The sequence below is a fragment of the Rhinopithecus bieti genome, unplaced genomic scaffold (assembly GCF_001698545.2).
Source record: "Rhinopithecus bieti isolate Rb0 unplaced genomic scaffold, ASM169854v2 scaffold_10223, whole genome shotgun sequence".
NCBI lineage: Eukaryota > Metazoa > Chordata > Mammalia > Primates > Cercopithecidae > Rhinopithecus > Rhinopithecus bieti.
This window is the reverse complement of record NW_016806659.1, coordinates 2554649-2575048: the sequence shown is the minus strand read 5'-3', so window position 1 is coordinate 2575048 and position 20400 is coordinate 2554649. Positions and strand designations below refer to the sequence as shown.

Genomic DNA, 20400 nt, shown 5'->3' with positions numbered 1-20400 from the left:
AAGAATAAAGAAAAAATTATTTTTAATGTTCAGGTTGGAAATTATATAAAACAAAAATAATAAGATGAATAATGTTCTTTGCCCAACCGTTTGAATTAAGTGATAGTCATTAAATTGTTGTTTTAAATTGATTTTTATGTTTAAATTACAGTTTTACGAAATGGTAGAACTTTTTAATGAAGCTTTGAATTTGAAGTTAAGTCATATTTAAATATACATGGACTTAATGCTTGTTTCTCATTTTCTAGCTAACTGGCTTTCTTTCATGTTATTGTTTGTGTAATGTATTTCTTTTTGTTTCTTTTCAGGAGTGTTGCATGTACTGTGGTAGAAATGCTAACTGAAAAGCCGCCTTGGGCTGAATTTGAAGCAATGGCTGCCATCTTTAAAATTGCCACTCAGCCAACAAACCCAAAGCTGCCACCTCATGTCTCAGACTATACTCGAGATTTCCTCAAACGGATTTTTGTAGAGGCCAAACTGAGACCTTCAGCTGATGAACTCTTAAGGCACATGTTTGTGCATTATCACTAGCAGCCAGTAACCTCTCCTGTGCCTCTACCTAGCTCCCATCTATTCATTCACCTTCTCTCTGACTGCACTTTTCTTTTTTACAAAAAAAGAGAGATGGGGGAGAAAAAAAGACAAGAGGGAAAGTATTTCTCTTGATTCTTGGTTAAATTTGTTTAATAATCTAAATTTTTTATATTTAATCTTTTTTTCCCTTACAAGAACTTGAAACTTTTTTTTTTAATTTTTATAATGTACTGATGTGGTTCAGAGAGATAAAGCACTTTAGTACATAGTCACTCTTTGTAGTACAAACAAATCATTTGGAATACCTAAAGATTGTAGAGTCATTCCCTCTATCACTGACATATCAGTGGCGATGGGAAGACATGGAAAACAAGGAGAAGAAAATGATGTATAATTTGTAGTTTTTAGTGCTAGTATTTAAAATATATCCTCATTTGTGGGGTTGAGCCCTAAACTTTAGTTTAGGGTAGGTACTCAACCTAAAGAATATAGGTTTCTTCTTATATCTGTATTCTTTAGATCCTAACCTCTGTCTACCAACCTTTTTGCTCAGTAGGAGTCTTGATAGAAGATATGCATCTCTGAGAGGTATGTTTATTTGTTAATCCTAACCAGTATAATAAGCAAATACACTATAATAGATCCATGTTACTGGAATCTGTAAACTTGAGGGATAGCTTTCTGCTTAAACACACACACACACACATACACACGGAAAACCTTTTATTTTAAAGTCAAGTCGTGAGCAAATCGAAATAAAAGACAAAAGGAGATCGCTCTTATCAAATGTGTGAGCAGTAGAAGAGACCACATTTGGCAGTCAGTAGAAATAATGACAAAAATTAGGTGTTTAGTGTATTTTAAACTTGTTTTACTTGAGGGAGATGTCCCAAAATTAAAGGAATGGAGAAATAATCAAAATCATGTATACCATCTTCTATTTCTAGCTCCTGATTCCCCATAGATAACATTCCTTAGGAACGAAGAGTTCAGTTAGTAATATTTATGTGTTATGTAGGGAGATGAAACCCTTGTTCTTAGGATCACAGAATACTAAAGCACCTCCAAAAAAACAGGTATCATGTGAAACAGTGGTTGCCAAAAGTGGAGCGAGGATCATTTCACTAGGCATTTGGCAATTCTTAGAGACATTTTTAGTTGTCACAACTGGAAGGATACTAGTGGCATGAATTGGGAGAGGCCAGGGATGCTGCTAAATAGACTGTAATACACAAGGAAAGCAACCTCACCCCTCAAAGAATTACCCTGCCCAGAATGTCAGAAGTGCTAAGGTTGAGAAACCCTGATGTAAAGATCAGTCCCAGTTACAAACTGAAAACAGCTATTTACAAAGCAGTAAATGCAAGAAAGGAAAGGAAATTTCAAAGAGAAAGTGATGTAATGCAAATTGAGGATTTTACAAGGTCAGCTACTGCTGCTTAAGTCAAGGGTGAATGATCTCAACAAGCAGCAAATAGCAGTCACTTTACCAGCTGCGTATTGCACCCACCTAGGTAACTCTTCATTTTAGGAACAAACTGAATTGGAACACTGAGCCTTTTGAACTCAGCCATCTCTATATATTATTTCCTTAAAATTCATAATTTTAGGCAAAAAAAAAAAAAAAAAAAAAAAAAAAAAAAAAAAAGTTTTAACTACTAATGGGAAGGTTAAAAAGCTGCCAGGTATTTCTAGTACAATGTATCCACTAAGAGCAAGGACATTATTAAATGGAACAAGACAGCTGGGAAAGGCCCCACTATCTCTTAATAGAATTGTGCTACTATAAAACATTAAGATATCAGTAATTTGGCCACTTGCAGTTTTTTTCAGCATGTTAAAGCAAGTGCTAAGTACTTTATTTTTAAAGGTCTAGAAAACAGTAGTCTTCCTGGAGGCCCCAAAATCCCTTTCATGGGATTCATAAGGGACTCAGGTATTCTTACTTTCTGCCAAAAGGTGTGCTTCTTTAGGGACTTTTTTAAGATACTTTGTTTCTGAAGTTAGGTAGATCTTGGTTTACTGTGCCAAGGTCCTATCTAGCATTCCCTGTAGGAATATTTGAAATTCCACTAGCTAGTCTAAGAAGTCAAAGCACAAGATAAGTTGTCAGCGCTTCTCTCATACTCTTAAAATTGAAGCAGTTTGCAGGGAAGAACAAGAAGGAGGTGCCCCTGCCTTGGTAAAGCAACTGCCAAATCTTGTTCTAGAAACAATCCCCAAGTGTGTGGATCTATTATAATTTCTTTATCTTTTATGAATGAGGGCATCTTTTCTACTTGAGCAAGATCATGGTCTCTGGACCAGTGGGCTTTTCCTTCATATCTGTCTTGTGTAGTTGTGCTTTTCCTTTGGCTCATTTTTGGTCTGTCAGGGTAACCAGCAGTGCAGAATATAAGACAAATGCTCTTTAGTGAGAAATCCGGTGAGACTGTAGAACCCAGAGCAAAACTGTTTGTTTTTTTTCAGTCTCTGTTTTCTTTTCTAAATGCTATAGAAAATAAAGGCACCTGAAAAGAAACTACTACTTTAACACTGCTGCGGAAGGCCTTTGCTTTATAAGACAAATATTATTAGCTATGGGAAAGTAATGTTCTTTATGTAAAGACTTAAAAATAGACAAATAGTTTACAGAGTTATTATATAAAATATGATGTGAATTTATTTCAAACAAGTTGTGAAGGTACCAAAAACCACAATAAAAGTTAATATATATAAAAACTACTAGAACAAAAAAGCTTGAAGGTGTGGGGATGGAGGGTATGGAAGACCAAAAGTAAATTTAAAAAAGAAAGTTTTGAAAGGAAACAGCTTCATTGGGGAAGTTAAATATAACACTCCGTTTTTTTTTTTCTTCTTTCTAATAATGGTATGGATCAACGAATGCAATTTGAACTTTTTAAGATAACTCTACGTGTGTTTTGTTTCTTAAATGCACAATTGATTCTTCTATACTGTAATGCTTCTTTGCTGACGCTGGAAAATGGTCAGACTGCTGACTTTGTGCCTTTAAAATGCATTCTGCTTTGACAATGGCAGACTTTTTGGTGCTGGAGAAGATTCACTAGCAGTCTTATATGTGCTTTTCAGGAAATATCTTTCTACTTAAGGCCTTGAGAGATTCAAAGTGGCATGACTTAGGCTTGGACCAAATATAAGATCTTTTACATTGCAAACAAAGTGTTGTACTGAATAAAAGGGTTAAAAAATATTATAATGACTAATGGAAATTTTAATGGGTTGGTAATTATTTAAAATGTATTTAAAATTATACAGACTGAAAATTTCAGTATGAATATCTTGAAAATTTTCAGCACTTTTCCTTGTTTACAAAACATCTCTCTAACTTAAAAAAATGACTATTGCCTTAGAAAGTTTTAAAAGGCACAGTTACCCTTATATAATATATATGAATTAAAATATTAATGCATTTGCTGAACTATAAAAGAAAATTTTAAACCTTAATTTCAGAGTAAATTGAATTGGCTTTCACTTGAGAGTCTTTACCTTATTCCCAATAGAAACTGCATTAAAAAGATGAAACTATTTGTTTCGATTAAGTTTCTGCTACTCCAGTTCTTATATATGTCAGATCTGCTCTGTAGTATTTCTGATGGAGCTGTTACAAGATATGTGAAATCACTTAGAAAATAAAATCAGATGTGAATAGTTTAGCAGGATGACCAAGCCAGATGTAGACTCCTTGGTCTATGGCAAGGTTCTGTGCCAGTGATTTTATTTGGAGTCTGGGAACTGATAGCTTGATATAAAATCACCTGGTGTCAATTAAATATACAAATCTGTCTTTTTTAATAGAATGAATCTTCTTCATTTGTTTATTCAATAATTGTAACTTACTATGTCAGGTACTAAATTAACATCCTTATATTAAGGAGGTCACAATCTAGGAGGAACATGGGCAAGCAGTTACTTACTTTATGGCATACACTAACTCTGAAAGTTCAGCAATGATGTTTTAAAATGTTATTTTTTATTAAGTAAGGGAAAAGCAATTTTAGGTAATCATTGGCTGTTACAAACTGAAATGTCATTGACAACAGGGATTAGAGTAAAAGTGTCCCCAAACTGGAGGGATCACCTCCCCAACCAGGTCACATAGCATCTCTCTCAGGACCCCCTCTTACTGCAAAACCCAGCCTCTACTCAACAGTTCCGGTGATAGGGAGCATTTATTCCATAATAGTGTTTTTTTGTTCGTTCTTTTCTCCCAGTGTCTCTTTTAAAGAAAACATACTTTACTTGGTCTAAATTGTGAAAATACCCAAAACATTTGATCGAAATCGAACTGTGTCAACAGTGTTATTTATACTAAGATCAGGACAGTTTCTTGAGATCATATTGTTTTATTACTAAGTTTGGCCTTTGTTTTACAAATGTAATGTTCATATTTATTTGAATTTGAAGATTGGTTAAATGTTAATGAAAAGCAATCCAATTGTTAATTTTTAGTAGTGCCTTTTCTCTGTATGCCTTAATTTTATTTTATATTAATAATTCAAGTTACCCACCAAAATGAAGATTTTTTCCAAAATCAGTAGGCTTCACAAGTTCATTTGGCCTTAGACTATGTATTGCTCCTTAAATGTTTCTTAATGCCTGCCTCCTCCTACCCTTTTCTACCTCCTTTTTTTAAAAATAAATAATAAATGTTAGGAGAGAAACATTAGGATTTGTCTGTGATAGACACGGTGCAGCTTCCACTAGACATGAATTCCCAATAAGCATAGAAAGAGGTATTCTCGTTCTAAAGAGACATGTAAATGTTTTCTGGGTTGAATACTTGATTTTCAGTCACATTGGCACTGTCCAAGTTCTTGGTATATTATTACAGTTCAGTTATGATTTTCATGGTAGAGTCACAGTACTTGTTTTTGCCCTAAAGAAGTCATTCACATGGTTTACAGATGTTGAGGCAATGAGACAGGACAGTGAGTAGGAAATCCAGGGATAGCAGATTCTAGTCCTTAATCCTCAGCTAACATTTTAGGTAATAGTCTAAGTTACTTTTCTGTGAAGTGTGTGCATGTGCGCCTGTATGTGTGTGTGTGCGTGTGTGTGTGTGGTGTTGAGTTGGAGGCAGGGGTAGGAAGGAAGAGGGGGAAAGGTATGAGTGTTCGATTTAGCTCAGTTTCTGGTTTTGGAAGAACAACTCAAATGTATGACCTACTGATGATATACAGTGAGTGTAGTCATCCTTGGGTAGGAACACCAGTACATTTTCCACAAGTAGCTAGTATAAATGATTGTATAATAATAATATTGATTATAAATTGCCATACTCTTGGTTGCTAAAAGTAGATTAAAACTCAATTTGTGTATATGTATAATAATCTTATATATAATTCTTAAATAGAAAGTAATTGATTTTACATAGTTCTTCCTGAACTTTTTGGAGCTGAAATTCTGCCAAATATTATCAAAATAAGCTTCCTTAGCTTACCAAGTATTCACAAGGAAATTCTCTTATACCTCTTTTTGGTTGGCTAGGGGAAGCATGCTATGAAGCAGTTGTTCCTGCTTCATAATTGTCTTTGGCTTGGCTTTGACTTCTGCCATGGTTTGGACGGGATCCCATGGTAGGTGTGGGAAGTATTGGCCTCCCATCTCCCCATACTCACCTTCCAGAGCTGTTGATGGAAATGAGCTCTTGGGGGAGCCTAGAGATTCTTTTTTCAGTGGTCATGTAAGCATTCAAGGTTGAGCTTCAGAAAGATGAGGGAGGAGTCATAGCTACAGTAAAGAAAAGAATACATTTTATCTGTTGCCTGTATACAGCCTCATAGAATTCTTCATACTTTTTATATTGTGCATTTTAATTGACAGTCATATGGTATTTTTGTTAATAACAGCAAAGGCATTAAATCGGTACCATTGTTCCTTCTGCCTGATGACTTCTTGTTTGTAACACAATCTGTATTATCAGAATCACTTTAAACCAAAGCTTTTGTATTCCCTGTACACATAGCCAAAATAATTAGCACTGTTACTTCTGTCCACTTGTAAGCTAATAGTGTAAAAATTATAAAGCAGATACTAATAGAATTTGTATTCTGGTATATCCTTCAAGGAAAAGGACAGGTGATCAGTGTTTGCATTTAGATGTGCAGAAGTTACTTCCACTGTTGAGGAACTGTGTAGACATGAATTTAAGCTTGTGCATGTGCCAGTCTTGTTAATGTCACTTGACCACCAATGCACATAGACAGACATTAACGTCTGATGCCTCAGGTTGATGGCGTACTTTCTTCCTAGCGTCTTAACATTTATGAACTTATGTTTGACTTGAGGGGCATTTCAGCAAAGCTGTGAAGAAAAGTAAGTTCCGGACTGATGTCTGCTTTGTGCCATAGACATGTTGGAACATAAGGAAGTGTCTGCTTCTACTGTATGTGCAGGACTTGTCCCCAAATAATTTCTGAATCCCTTAATGCAGTTGAGAACAGTAAAATTCATGACCATACCAAAAAGCACTTTCAAGTTCACTTATTTTTAAATATTCTTTTAGAATTTATTTTTTAAAAGCATATGTAACTAGTGATGATTTTAGCATTAGCTTTACTTGGAGGAGAGAAGTAACAAAATTACATCTTAAACTCTATTAGATAGACTACAAAATGGATTTGATGTATTCTTACTTTTCCAAAGAAATTTTTCCATCTGGAATAAGAAGAGAGGATTAGTTGAAACATCTGAGCTGGAGAGGCTTATGGGCAAAAGGAAGTGCGCCAGACTCTTGCAATACACGCTATTCAATTGAAAGTACAGTGTCTAAGGATAAAAATACTTCTTTAAAACCAACAATTGTTTTAATGCAATCTTAATTAGTAAATGGTTTACATTTTTTCTATTGTTATTGGTTTTAAAATTTTGCTACCCTGAATTCTGAAATATTATAAAAGTTAATACCAAAAATACTTTTAATGTCTGACATCTCTTACATTTCACATGGTTCTTTTATTCATTGTAAATAAAAGTAAACTTGGATAAATTTGAGAATAAACTTTGTGTTGTTGCAGACTATGATTATCAATTTGTAAATTTACCCTTTGACATAATAATGTACATTTTTTAATGTAGCCATTAAAATCTCTATATTTAAACTATTGGTTTCTCTCTGTAAATGTTTCTAATCTCAGTTGAATGCTGGGCAGTTTATAATTATGTACAAAGAGTTTTTTTCCTATTAAGATTGACATTTTGCACATTTTGGAAATGTTTAATTTGTACACTGATTTACTACTCTGACCAATAATTGTTGATGAGTGTATGAGCATCATGAATGCGTGCATTGAACTACTGTTTGTGTCTTTATGTTTTAACTTCTTTCAAGATGTAGCCATCAGTTACTGCACTGCTATTACTTATGACTTAAATGGACCTTTTTGCTTTTACAGACTATACTTATCTATGGTTCTTTGTTGAAGAACTCAGGAGTTCAACATTAATAGAAATTAGAAAATTTTATAATGTATTATAAAATCCATTACCAAGTTGGAAGTATGCTCTGTGTATCGGGATGTATGTTTGTGTGATTTTTTTTCTGTCTGTAGGCACATGTATATATCCCAGTAAGTTCTTACTTTCATTTCATTTCTACATTTTTATGAACTTGTTTTATAAGGGTACTATTTAGTTGTGATAATTAAATATATATAAAAGCTTTCTGAGAGATTATTTACTATATGAATATATTTTCAGCTGGCTGATCAAAAGTATTTTTAAAATTTGTTTTTAACCATTCAAAATGTATTTGTATTTTCAGAATTGAATGCAAATCATACTTAGAGCCCAATTAAAATACTCTTGCAAGAAAAAGCATTAAATTCTCTTTAAGAGAATTCTGTGAAATGCAAATTAAGGGAAAATAGGTTTTAAGCAGTAGCAAAACACACCGCTAAAATGGCCTTTGAATTCTCAGAGCTATGGAAAAATGTGAGAAACTAAATTGTCTTGAGATGTCAAGATTTTTCTATCTCCAGTTGCTGTTGGCCTGTCCTACTGTTGTCTTTGAATATTTCCTGTATTCTACCCCAAAATATTTCAACTTTTAGTTTTTCTATCACTGGGCAAGGTCAGACTGGGTTTATAAAACAGTATATTGGCATATTGTGATTCTTTGTAATTGACTATAAATTGGTTTTGAAATGTCCAAACATCCATTGTGTGTCTTTATATTGTACTGTGTGTTTTAAGTAACTGGCAGAAAAAGAATTGGAAATGAAATTTCCAATCAGACAATGTTGTATTAAAGAAAACTTTGTTTTAAATATGCGGTACCATGTAAAATTACTCATGTTAGGAATAAAGTCCACTGTTGAAGTCGAATGTCACTAAGTTTATGATGTTAAAAGGAACCGGTGTGATTAGGAAAACCTACCAGAAGCCAGATATAGTGTGGTATGTGCCACATTTCATGCACATTTTGATTTTGTGTTGTCATTCAAAATTGTGCTTGTAAAAATGTATACTATTTCTGAGTTTTATAATTTCTAGGTACTTGTTTTTTCTTGCTGGTAAATAGCTTTTAAAAAAATCTAATATAAAAGAAACCATGTTTATATTTTGTTAGTGATCAATGACTTTGTTTATATGGAAATTTGTATATCATTGGCACACATTTTGTTTAGGTTTACGTGCATGAAGGCCTGCAATAATTAGCACAATGAAAATTGCTTTTTCTTACATGTTCATTTTTTTTGAAAGGTTGTGGTGCAAAGGCTTACTCTAAGTAACCTTCTGGACTATGGAATGAATATAAATGAATGGCACTTTGAGTGTTAATAAAGCTAATATTTATTTCCACTGTGATGGGTTTTTCCAGATCTATTCTTGGACACATTTTATTTACAGTTATTCCCTCCTTGCTTGAGTTGAGCAGTCTCTAGGAGACCAAGCACAGACAAATCTAAAAACAATGAAACTAAACCAAATCTTTCCAGTATCTAAGTCTATAATGTTCCACCCAACTTGTAGTGTATCTTTGGCTGGACATCTTGATTACCTAAATCAGAACTAACGATGATTAAAAATAAACACAAACCCTACTATCAAACCTACTGAGTTTAAGGAACGGTCTTTCACATGGTGTTGGAGATTATTTATTTATTTGAGACAGAGTCTTGCTCTGTTGCCCAGGCTGGAGTGCAGTTGCGCCATCTCAGCTCACTGCAAGCTCTGCCTCCTGGGTTCCCGCCATTCTCCTGCCTCAGCCTCCCGAGTAGCCAGGACTACAGGCGCCCGCCATCACGTCCAGCTAAGTTTTTGTATGTTTAGTAGGGACGGGGTTTCACCGTATTAGCTAGGATGGTCTCCATCTCCTGACCTCGTGATCTGTCTGCCTGGGCCTCCCAAAGTGCTGGGATTACGGGCGTGAGCCACCGCGCCCGGTGGAGGTAATGTAACACTTTGCTATAGAGGGCAACTTAACGCAACCTCAGAATTGAAATCTCAAAATCAGAATCAGAAACCTCAGAATAGACCGGGTATGGTGATCCCAGCACTTTGGGAGGCCGAGGTAGGTGGACCGCTTGAGCTCAGGAGTTTGAGACCAGCCTGGGCAACATGGTAAAACCCTTTTTCTACAAATACTACAAAGATCAGCCAGGTGTGATGGTGCATGCCTGTGGTCCCAGCTACCCAAGAGGCTGAGGTGGGCAGGTCGCTTCAGCCTGGGGGAGAGGTTGCAGTGAGCTGAAATCGCACCACTGTGCTGCAGTCTTCATGACAGAACCAGACCCTGTCTTAAACTTCAGAATCTTGTATATGCTCTGATCCAGCAATTTATATCTAGGAATTAACCTGTGGAAATAGACTGTGAATGTTGTAAGTTGCATCTATAAATTCCAAACTTGAAACTCTAAATGTCCAACAATAGGGGCTATTGTAACAAAGTACCACAAATTGGGTGGCTTGTAATAAAACATTTATTGTCTCACAGTTAGGGAGGCTAGAAGTCTGAAATCAAGGTGTGAGTAGGACCATGCTCCTGAAACCCATAAGGGAATCCTTCCTTGCCTCTTCCAACTTATTTTTTATATTTTAGAAATTGGGTCTCACTATGTCGCCCAGGCTGGCCTCAGACTTCTGGGCTCCCACCTCAGCCTCCCGAGTAGCTGGGACTACATGTGCTACACGGCGTTGTGTCCAGCTGCCTCTTCCGACTTCTGATAGCATCCCTTGGTTTGTGGCAGCATAACTCCAATCTCTGCTTCCATCAGCACGGGGTGCTCTTTATGTGTCTGTCGACACAAATGTGTGTGCTCCCCTTTTTATAAGGGGACCAGTTACTGGATTAAGGCCCACCCTAATGACCTGATTTTAACTTGATTGCCTCTATAAAGACCCTGTTTCCAAATAAGGCCATATTATGAGGTAGTAGGGGTTAGGACTTCAAAATATCTTTTTGGATCAGGTGCAGTGGCTCACACCTCTAATATCAGCACTTGGGGGGCCAAGGCAATGGACAGCTTAAGTCCAGCAGTTCAAGACCAGCCTGGGCAACATGGTGAAACCCCATCTGTACAAAAAAAAATACAAAGAGCCAGGCATGGTGGCATGCCTGTAGTCCCAGCTACTTGGGAGGCTAGGAGGGAGGATCACTTGAGCCCAGGAGGTCGAGGTTGCAGTGAGCCCAGATTGCACCACTGCACTCCAGTCTGGGCAACAGCAAGACCTTGTCTCAAAAAAAGTAACTTTTTGAGGGGCAGGGGACACAATTCAACCCATAGTCTGTCCTCTGGCCCCTAAAACTTCATATCCTTCCCACATGCAAAGTATATTCACCCCACCTCGACGTCAACAAAAGTCAGTCATTCCAGCATCAACTCCAAGTCCAATATCATCTAAATATCAGTTTAAATCTCATCACTGAAATCATCCAAATCAATTGACTCTGGGTAAGGTTTCCTGGCAGAGCAAATTTCCTTTCTATCTATGAACCCATGACAGCAGTAAGTTATCTGCTTCCAAATTACAATGGGATAGGCAGAGGATACACACATTCCATTCCAAAAGGCAGAAATGGGAAGGAAAAAGGCTTGCAGGCGCCAAGCAAGTATGACACCTAACAGGGCCAATGAGATAGGATTTTAAGGCTTGAGAATAATCCTCAATGGCTTGATGCTCTGTTCCTCAGGACCCACTGGGGCTGCAGTCCTACACCCTCGGAACTGAGGAGGTGGTGGCAGTGGGTTCAAACCCAAGCCTGTCCCCTTCAGTCGCATGGTGGCGGAAGCAGGCTCACTGGCCTCTGAACTGTCCCTGCCAATCCTTTTCCTACCTGTGGAATCCTGGAAGTCCAACAGCCTTCCTTCATTTCATCCCATCTATGTACCCCAGTCAAAACTGTCCAGGTTTCTGTGGAGATGGGTGATTGGGTCTATAAGCCACACACCTAATCTCTTGCAAATAAATGGTTGTCCACATCCTTAGTGTTTCTCCAGAGCATACTTTCTCTCTCTCTCTTTTTTTTTAAACAATGTGAGTACGCTAAGAATGATCCAAATCTTCAAGTTCTGGTTCCTTTTGTTGAACAATTCCACCTTCAGTGTATCTCTTCTCACATTTCACTATAAGCAGTAAAGAGAAAGCAGGTTTTTTTTTTTTTTTTTTTTGAGATGGGGTCTTACTCTGTCGCCCAGGCTGGAGTGCAGTGGCATGATCTCTGCTCACTGCAACCTCTGCCTCCTGGGTTCAAGAGATTCTCCTGCCTCGGCCCCCTGAGCAGCTGAGACTACAGGTGAGCGCGACATTACGCCCAGCTAATTTTTGTATTTTTAGTAGAGACAGGGATTCATCATATTGGCCAGGCTGGTGTTGAACTCCTGACCTCATGATCCTCCGCCTCGGACTCCCAAAGTGCTGGGATTACAGGAATGAGCCACCGCGCCCGGCCCAGGCCTCACTTTTAACCATTACGTAGAAAATGGTTAAAATGTCCTAGCTTATCACTTACAAGTTCTACTTTCCACCCAACAGAATACAATTCAGGCAAGTTCTCTATCACTTGCTTCCAGTTTCAATAACGTATTTCTCCTTTCCATCTGAGCCGTCACCAGAATCACCTTTACTGTCCATATTTCTACCAAGGCTCATCAAGATAATAGAGGCTTTTCTATGATGCTCCTCAAAATTCTTTCAGTCTCTATCAATTACCCAATTCAAAAACCACTTTCCCATTGTTAGGTATTTGTTACAGCAGTACCCTATTTTCCATACCAAAAATCTGTGTTACGTTCTCCAGAGAAACAGAACCAAGAGGCCCACTGAGCAAACGAGCGAGAGACATTTATTTTTAAAGAATTGGCTCACGCAATTGTGGGGGCTGGCAAGTTGGGAATTCAGGTAAGAGTTGATGTTGTAGTCTTGAGTCCAAAGGCTGGAAACTCAGAACTTTCTATGTTGCAGTCTGGAGACAAAATTCCTTTTTCCTTGAGAAACCTGTCTTTGCTCTTAAGGCCTTCAACTGATTTGGATGAGGCCAACCCACATTATTGAGGGTAATCTGCTTTATTTAGGCTGAGCCAGGAGAATGGCATGAACCCGGGAGGCAGAGCTTGCAGTGAGCCGAGATGGTGCCACTGCACTCCAGCCTGGGCAATAGAGCGAGACTCCGTCTCAAAAAAAAAAAAAAAAAAAAAAAATGTTGCCCAGGCTGGAGTACAGTGGTGCAATCTCAGCTCAATGCAGCCTTTAACTCCTGGGTTCAAGTGATTCTCCCACCTCTGCCTCCCAAGTAGCTTAGACTACAGGCGTGTGCCACCATGCCTGGCTACTTTTTTTCGTATTTTTCGTAGAGATGGGGTTTCACCATGTTGGCCAGGCTGGCCTTGAACTCCTGATCTCAAGTGAGCCACCCACTTCAGCCTCCCAAAGTGTTGGAATTACAGGCGTGAGCCACCGTGCTCAGCCAAATTTTTTTTTAATTAAAAAAAAAATTTCTTCCTTACCCATGGACTCAGGTCACGTTCTCTCTCTCTCTTTCTCTCTGTCTTTATCAAATTTGTTTATTGCCCGCATCGCTTCATTAAAATTTAAGTTCCAGGATGATAAGGCCTTTCATTCGCGCACTACGCAGGTGCTCAACACACAGTATTTTCCTTCAGTTGTAAAGAAATGAATGAGCGGCTGGGTCGCACGAGCTAACAGCTCTGCCGCCGCTAGCTCCCCGCTCTTCCAGCCCCCGCCATCACGGCGCCCAGAGGCGGGACGTCCTGTGTGGACAACAAGGAGCTTCCGGATTGAGCCGGAAGTCCCCGACAGTGGATGCCGCGGCGGGCCTGTGGGAGCTTGGGCCTTCTCTGCTGCTGTAACTGCCATGGGCAAAAGAGACCGGGCGGACCGCGGTGAGCCGTGGCGCGGGCACGCTCAGCCACGACTGTGCTCTCCGGCCCTGCCCCGCGCTCTGCCTCGGAGCTGCTCCCGCCTTCTCCGCGCCGGCCGACCCTGCCGGCCCTCTCGCGCGCACCCCGTTGGGACAGGCCTTTGGGCGGGAGAGACGCTGGACCTGGGCGCAGCCCAGCGAACTCGGCCTGGGGGAGGCGGGTGAGGGGCGCAACGCCCGTGGGATGCTGGTGGCTCTTAGCTAGGAGTTTGCGGCGGCGGCCCAGGTGAAATGCTGCCCAGCGGTGCGGAGGGAGCCCTAGACCCCTGCTGGGCTTATTTGTATGTTGGTATCTTGCAGACAAGAAGAAATCCAGGAAGCGGCACTATGAGGATGAAGAGGATGATGAAGAGGACGCCCCTGGGAACGACCCTCAGGAAGCGGTTCCCTCGGCGGCGGGGAAGCAGGTGGATGAGTCCGGCACCAAACTGGATGAATATGGAGCCAAGGACTACAGGCTGCAGATGCCGCTGAAGGACGACCACACCTCCAGACCCCTCTGGGTGGTAAGCATGCCCTTAGCTTGGGCAGGGCCCAGGAGTGTGCGGAGCGGCAGCTAAATCGTGGGCATTCTCAGAGTCAAAACTGACATTCAGGCTACCGCCCCTAGAATTGGCCGGGAGAGAGCTTTCATCCACTCGGCGGAACGGCCCAGCAGTTGCGCACACGTGTGCCGGCCCGGCCTGGGCTTCCTCCGGCTCTAACCCCTCAGTTTACTTTCACTGCTTCCCCAGCCCTACCCCATGTAGTAAATACTTTCATCTGCCGAATAAATAGCATTTATCATGTAACGATTTGTTTCCTCAAGTGATGGAAGACATGTTCGGTAGCAAGCTTTTGCTCTACTTAAAATAATTAATGTTCTACATTTAGTTGAAATTTAGCCGAAAGGTAACTTGAGGATAGCCAGTAAGATGGGCTTTCTCTGTGCAGAATAGTGGGAAACAGCTGTTGACTTTGGAAACATTTTCTTCTGTTTTTCTTTGCTCTTCTGTATCTGATGAAAGTAACAGGCCCCACGGTTGTCTGAAGGAGTGCTTGCAAGAATATCTGTGGTGTTGGGCAGCTTATTCTTTCTTGATAATGATATGGGCAAGAGTCCAGTCGTCTCTGCAACTCATGTTTCCTTGTCCATTTTGTCCATTTGGTGTCTCTCAGGCTCCTGATGGCCATATTTTCTTGGAAGCCTTCTCTCCAGTTTACAAATACGCTCAAGACTTCTTGGTGGCTATTGCAGAGCCAGTGTGCCGGCCAACCCATGTGCATGAGTACAAACTAACTGCCTACTCCTTGTATGCAGCCGTCAGCGTTGGGCTGCAAACCAGTGACATCACCGAGTACCTCAGGAAGCTCAGCAAGACTGGAGTCCCTGATGGAATTATGCAGTTTATTAAGGCAAGTGGCAGCTGAGGTCAGCAATTCCACCTGCTCTTGCTAATGTAACAATGGGCATAGGTGCTCCATGTTGTCAGCCTGTGGCAGCCATGAGAATATGCCATTCAGATTTCCTGTGGGGAGCATAACGACTCATTACCCCAGCCGCTACACTCTGGATCCAGCATTGTGTTCTGGGTGAGGCCACACTTCTCATGACCTGCTCCCAGCCATGGGTATTAACACAGAGGGCCCACTAATTCAGGCCCAGTGTAGCCAGGGAGAATTTGGGAATTGGGTGTGTTCCCCTCAAATTCTGTCTTCAAAACCTCATACCCAATGGTAATGTAATTGGAGTAAGAAAGTAGTTAAGACTAAATGAGGTCGTCCGATATGATTAGCATCCTTGTAAGAAGAGACACTGGAGCATGCTTTCTCTCACCTGCCCTCCTTGTCATGTGAGTACACAATGGGAAGGTGGTCCATGGACAAGAGCCTTCACCAGAAACTGAATCAGCTGGTACCTTGATCATGGACTTTCAACCTCCACAGCTCTGAGAAAATACAGTTCTAACGTTGAAACCACCCAGTCTGTGGAATTTTGTTACGGCAACCCAAGCTGACTAACACAGGTGGTAAACTCTGTCTAAAGCTAAGTATCTGCAAGAGACCAATAGTCAACAAGTTCCATGAGGGAAAGTCAAAAACAACTTCAGATGTTGTTTTTGACAAAACAAAGAGGGTTCCATGTGATTAATAGTTGAACATGCTGGGTTTCTTCTGAGAGATGGGTGAATGCCATTTAAAAGAGATGGACACTGGCTTTCATTGCCTTTGGCTGATCCAAAGGGAGTCAGATTCAGACCTTGGGATCTGGAGTGGCAGAAGAGTACCGCAGGAATTCAGTATGGCACTGCAAGCAGTCCCAGAGAAGCTGCAGGAGTCCTGGAGAGAGCTCTCTTTTCCTGTGATGTGAAAGTATGCCCGACCAGGCGCAGTGGCTCACTCCTGTAACTCCAGCACTTTGGGAGGCCGAGGCGGGTGGATCACCTGAGGTCAGGAGTTCAAGACCAGCCTGGCCAACATGGCGAAATTCCCGTCTCTACTAAAAATGCAAAAATTTGCCGGGCATGGTGGTGGGCACCTGTAATTCTAGCTACTCAGGAGGTTGAGGCAAGATAATCACTTGAACCCGGGCGGCATAGGTTGAAGTGAGCTGAGATCTCGCCATTGCACTCCAGCCTGGGCAACAGAGCGAGACTCCACCTCAAAACAACAACAAAAAAGAAAGCATGCCCAAGGAGAGGACCTTGTACCAACACTGTGGCTATGCTCAGTCTTGGCTGCGAATTGCCTGCAGGGATGTAGGTGTTGGCACACTGCAGTGGTGGATCAGGGACAACAGCAGGGACAGGCAGCCCCTCAAAGTCTGGCAAATTTTTTTTTTTCTTTTTTTTGAGACAGAGTCTTGCTCTGTCATCCAGGCTGGATAGCAGTGGCATGATCTTGGCTCACTGCAACCTCTGCCTCCTGGGCTCAGGCGATTCTCCTGCCTCAGCCTCCCAAGTAGCTGGGATTACAGGCGCCCGCCACTGCACCCAGCTAATTTTTATATTTTTGGTAGAGATGGGGTTTCACCATGTTGGCCAGGCTGGTCTCGAACTCCTGACCTCAGGTGATCCACCTGCCTCGGCCTCCCAAAGTGCTGGGATTACAGGCGTGAGCCACTGCCCCTGGCCTCAGTGGCAAATTTTTTTGGTGCCACACAGCCTCTAGTGTATTCCTTCCTAGAGGTGGTTGGGAACCTGGGAGGATTTAAGCTGTATTCTCTGCCATCAAGATGCTTACTTTGTATTTGGGGAAAAAGGAGCACTGGTGAAGAGGCTTTGCGTTTTGTTTAAGCAGCAATTACTTTGCACATACTCTGTGCAAGGAGTTGTAGTAATACTGGTGTGGTCTTCAGGCTAGGGTAGGGGCTGTGGGAATAGAGAGGAAAGGCAGAATGCAAGGAGATTTTAAGCAGCGTTTTATAACTGAATGGATATGCATCAGAATTAGCCAGGCAAGAGGAAGATTTTGTTCTCAGAAAGCAGAGGCCAATGGGAAAAGCTCAGTTTAGGCAGATCTGAACCCGTTAGGATTGCCCTAAAGTAAAATGAACTTTTCACTTGGTTGGTTGGGGTAAGATGTGACCAGTAGTGAATGTGTTCTGAGTTAGCTGCACATTTACCTATTGGGTGTTACCTCTATTTGCAGTTGTGTACTGTCAGCTATGGAAAAGTCAAGCTGGTCTTGAAGCACAACAGGTAAGAGATTCCGTGACAGGCCTGTCCCAAGGCATGGTCACTCTCTGCGCACCAGCAGGAATAAAGGGATATGGGAAGGACCCGATGTTTATGCTGTCTGCTCTGTGCCAATACCACACTCCTCTGAAGCACAGATAAGAGAAGAGGAACAAGAGGTGTGGCCCAGACTGGAAACTCGTCCACTGGCCACTCTATTTCCTCTAGCAATGGAGCTGGGCTCAGGCCCCTGCTTACTTGACCTCAAAGTGGGGCTTTGCCCACAACCCTCATATGTTAAATCATGGCCAGCAGCTCATAGTACAGATTTGGCGAAGGGTTGTGGGGAAGAGTCTTGAGGCTTGTATTTCCAGACCATCTGATGGAACGAGCAGTGGAATCAGGAGGTACCTGCTGGTCAACAGACCGCTTCTTCCTCCCCTGCGTGCAGATACTTCGTGGAGAGCTCCCACCCTGATGTAATCCAGCATCTTCTCCAGGACCCGGTGATCCGAGAATGCCGCTTAAGAAACTCTGAAGGAGAGGCCACTGAGCTTATCACAGAGACTTTCACAAGCAAATCTGCCGTACGTGGACTCCTGGGCCACCCTTGGGTGGGGGCAGGCATTTAGGATTTCAGTTCTCAGGTGTCTTTTACCCAGCACTTACAACCTGGCAGCCCAGCTGGTTTCTGCCCTTTACAACTTCACCCTTTGCTTGATACCAGCAGAATTAAATGATGTATGCACATTCAGCACCTACCTCTCTCACAGATTTCTAAGACTGCTGAAGGCAGTGGTGGGCCCTCCACTTCCCGAGTGACAGATCCACAGGGTAAATCTGACATCCCCGTGGACCTGTTTGACTTCTATGAGCAAATGGACAAGGATGAGGAAGAAGAAGAAGAGACACAGATGGTATCTTTTGAAGTCAAGCAGGTTAGTGAATGGACCTTCCTCCTGGTTCCCTCACTGAGTTGCTGTTAGAAGTTAGTTCAGCCCTGTGTCAACTCTGCCTGTAGTCTGTGTGAAGGAAAGGAATCCCTGTTGGTCCCTGCATTGCTTTCTACTTTTCATTATCCGTGGGCCATGGCATCACTCCTCTTGATGGATTTACAGTCCCAGTGTCCTCTTTTTCAGGCTGGTAGGCTGGTCTTCACAAGTTGCTGAGGAGATGTGAGAAACAGTGCCTGAAGGTCAATTTTGCCTGCTGATGAGATTTCATTTTGAAAGTGTTGTTAGTTTGGGTTGCTTTTCTGTGCTTTATCCCAGTTGTTAACTGAGCAAGATCTAAAATTGTAGAAGTTTAGACAGAATGCCACTTGTTTGACCATTAGACCTCTTAGAAGATGTGATGTTTTTGAGCACACTTTGGAGGTTAAGATTTTAAAACCCTTTTTGTGCCTGCTTTCCAGGAAATGATTGAGGAACTCCAGAAACGTTGCATCCACCTGGAGTACCCTCTCTTGGCAGAATACGACTTCCGGAATGATTCTGTCAACCCTGATATCAACATTGACCTAAAGCCCACAGCTGTCCTCAGACCCTATCAGGAGAAGAGCTTGAGAAAGATGTTTGGAAACGGGCGTGCACGTTCGGGGGTCATTGTTCTTCCCTGCGGTAAGTGGTACTGGAGTTAAGAAGGTGGCCAGGCTGCTGTGTCTGGATCTGCCAGCTGCCTCTCGCTTTCTCTCTGCGCATTTCACTAAATCACACCTTGCTAAAAAGCCAAGATCAGGTGACTCCCTGATTCATGACTTGACAAGTATTTGAGTGCTTACTGTGCATGGGCCTTGGCCTGGACACGGAGTATTATGGTGGCTAGAACAACACTTCTGACCTCATGGAGCTCATTCTTCTGGGGAAGAGACAGATGGTGAGCAGATGTGTACAATCTTGGGTGGTGCTAGAGGCAGTGAAGAAAAATTAGAGCAGATAAGGGGTGAGATTGTCATAATGGCAAGGGGCTGTTGCACATAGTGGTGTTAGGTTCTTGTTCTTGAATCAGCCTTAGGGGTTGTGTATTTGGAGACTCCCTAGCACAGAAACGTTGGTGTTCCTGGATGACTAGGATGGTGTGCAAGTCCAGGGAAAGGCAGGAGTGGCCCCCTGGGCACCTGTTTGACCACTTATCCTCAGTAATGTCAGGTCCTAGCCTAGCTTCTTGGCCAGAGGCCACAGCAGACTCACCTTGGGACCCCACTGAGGACTTACAGAGGCAAGGTCTTCAGGGAAGGGGAGGTTCTTTTTTTCCAAAACTCCAAGGGTTTTTTGATGGTGTTTTTCTTTTTTATTTTACTTTACAATTTTTTTTTATTTGCATTTACTCCTGGTAACTCAACAGAATGTATTTTTATAATAAAGGAAGGATCTCTGTTTCATAGAAAAGCTTGATTTTTCTCTTGATCTTTAAATGGTGGATGGTGGTAAACTCAGAAGCTCTGGAATTTCATCTTCTCTGTACACACGTAGCGCATCCCTGAAGTCTCAGCCCCGTTTGCTGTGTAATAATAATAGTGCTCTTTTGCCAAGGCCCTCCTTCTGTGGGCCAGGCATGCCGGGCCCCAGCAGCGTCACTGTCCCGTGACTGTGGGCGAGGCAAAGTACTCCTCTGCTTTAGTTTTTCAGTCTGTCTTTTTTCTTTTTGAGATAGTCTTGCTCTGTCACCCAGGCTGGAGTGCAGTGGCGCCATCTCGGCTCACTACAACCTCTGCCTACTGGGTTCAAGCTATTTTCCTGCCTCAGCCTCCCAAGTAACCGGGATTATAGGTGCCCGCCACCATGCCTGGCTACTTTTTTGTATTTT

At 41.7% G+C, this 20400-nt stretch overlaps 2 protein-coding genes across 3 annotated transcripts in view; both read left to right on the top strand.

Moving 5' to 3' along the window:
• MAP3K2 (mitogen-activated protein kinase kinase kinase 2) overlaps window positions 1–9366 on the top strand; it is a 97870-nt gene extending 88504 nt beyond the window's left edge. Inside the window, exon 17 of the mRNA XM_017877336.1 lies at window positions 309–9366. Within this exon, the coding sequence (XP_017732825.1) occupies window positions 309–534 (226 nt within the window). The 3' untranslated portion in view covers window positions 535–9366. The remainder of the gene's footprint in view (window positions 1–308) is intronic.
• Window positions 9367–13776: 4410 nt separating this feature from the next.
• ERCC3 (ERCC excision repair 3, TFIIH core complex helicase subunit) overlaps window positions 13777–20400 on the top strand; it is a 38116-nt gene continuing 31492 nt past the window's right edge. Inside the window, exons 1-7 of one of the 2 annotated variants that reach the window (XM_017877334.1) lie at window positions 13777–13901; window positions 14240–14445; window positions 15098–15334; window positions 17570–17619; window positions 18047–18182; window positions 18369–18533; window positions 19010–19214. In XM_017877334.1, the coding sequence (XP_017732823.1) occupies window positions 13874–13901; window positions 14240–14445; window positions 15098–15334; window positions 17570–17619; window positions 18047–18182; window positions 18369–18533; window positions 19010–19214 (1027 nt within the window). In that variant the 5' untranslated portion in view covers window positions 13777–13873. Of the gene's footprint in view, window positions 14101–14239; window positions 14446–15097; window positions 15335–17569; window positions 17620–18046; window positions 18183–18368; window positions 18534–19009; window positions 19215–20400 lie in introns of both variants that reach the window. The other variant, XM_017877335.1, reaches the window with a different exon arrangement.